This window comes from Dendrobium catenatum, unplaced genomic scaffold (assembly GCF_001605985.2).
Source record: "Dendrobium catenatum unplaced genomic scaffold, ASM160598v2 original_scaffold_149360, whole genome shotgun sequence".
In the NCBI taxonomy this organism is placed as follows: Eukaryota; Viridiplantae; Streptophyta; class Magnoliopsida; order Asparagales; family Orchidaceae; genus Dendrobium; species Dendrobium catenatum.
This window is the reverse complement of record NW_021467788.1, coordinates 1-879: the sequence shown is the minus strand read 5'-3', so window position 1 is coordinate 879 and position 879 is coordinate 1. Positions and strand designations below refer to the sequence as shown.

The window sequence follows — 879 nt, the reverse complement described above, 5'->3', positions numbered from 1 at the left end:
CTTCAATACCTTTTTCAGCGAAACCGGTGCTGGTAAGCATGTCCCAAGAGCATTATTCGTAGATCTCGAGCCAACTGTAATCGACGAGGTGAGGACTGGTGCTTACAGGCAACTCTTCCATCCGGAGCAGCTCATCTCCGGGAAGGAAGATGCCGCGAACAACTTTGCCCGAGGACATTACACAGGTATCAAACATTTTTATTATTTCTTGTAGAAAGTAAGAGATTATTTGTGTTTGATGTTTTTTTTTTTAATGGAAAATGCAGTTGGAAAGGAGATTGTCGATTTGTGCCTTGATAGGGTGAGAAAATTAGCAGACAATTGCACTGGATTGCAGGGGTTTCTAGTTTTCAATGCTGTTGGTGGTGGTACTGGATCTGGATTGGGTTCTTTGTTGTTGGAGAGATTGTCTGTGGATTATGGAAAGAAGTCAAAACTTGGCTTTACCATCTATCCTTCCCCACAGGTACCATAAACCAGAACATTCTCCTCTGTTGTCCTCAACCATTTTTGGGCATTAGAAGTGTAAACAAAGTGAGCTTGATTTATCTCTGGTTTGAGCTTGTGCTTGAGCTTAATCTTGATTAATTAATCAAGTTCAAATTCGAGCTCAAATTCTACGAGTTTGAATTAGCTCATGAGCTTGCTCATTTATTATGAATAAGAGAAGACGATATTGTTTGATAAATAAATGAAAAATTAGAGGATAAATAATTAGAAATCATTTGAGATAAAAAAAGAGATATATAATTTTAAATATTTTAAATAATTTTTTTATTAAAATTCTTGAAATTTAATATTTTCTTATGTGTGTTTTAAATTTCTTATTGATAGGGCAATTCTCCTTTTTTACTTTGCAGGTTTCTACAGCAGTTGTAG

General features: G+C 35.5%; 1 protein-coding gene across 1 annotated transcript; it reads left to right on the top strand.

The window, feature by feature from the left end:
* Positions 1–4: 4 nt before the first annotated feature.
* On the top strand, positions 5–875 carry LOC110103671 (tubulin alpha-1 chain-like; the record flags this gene model as incomplete). Its single annotated transcript, XM_020832472.1, has 3 exons — positions 5–185; positions 267–466; positions 861–875. Coding segments are annotated over 3 exons (396 nt in total), but the record flags the coding sequence as incomplete, so codon positions are not given.
* Positions 876–879: the final 4 nt, after the last annotated feature.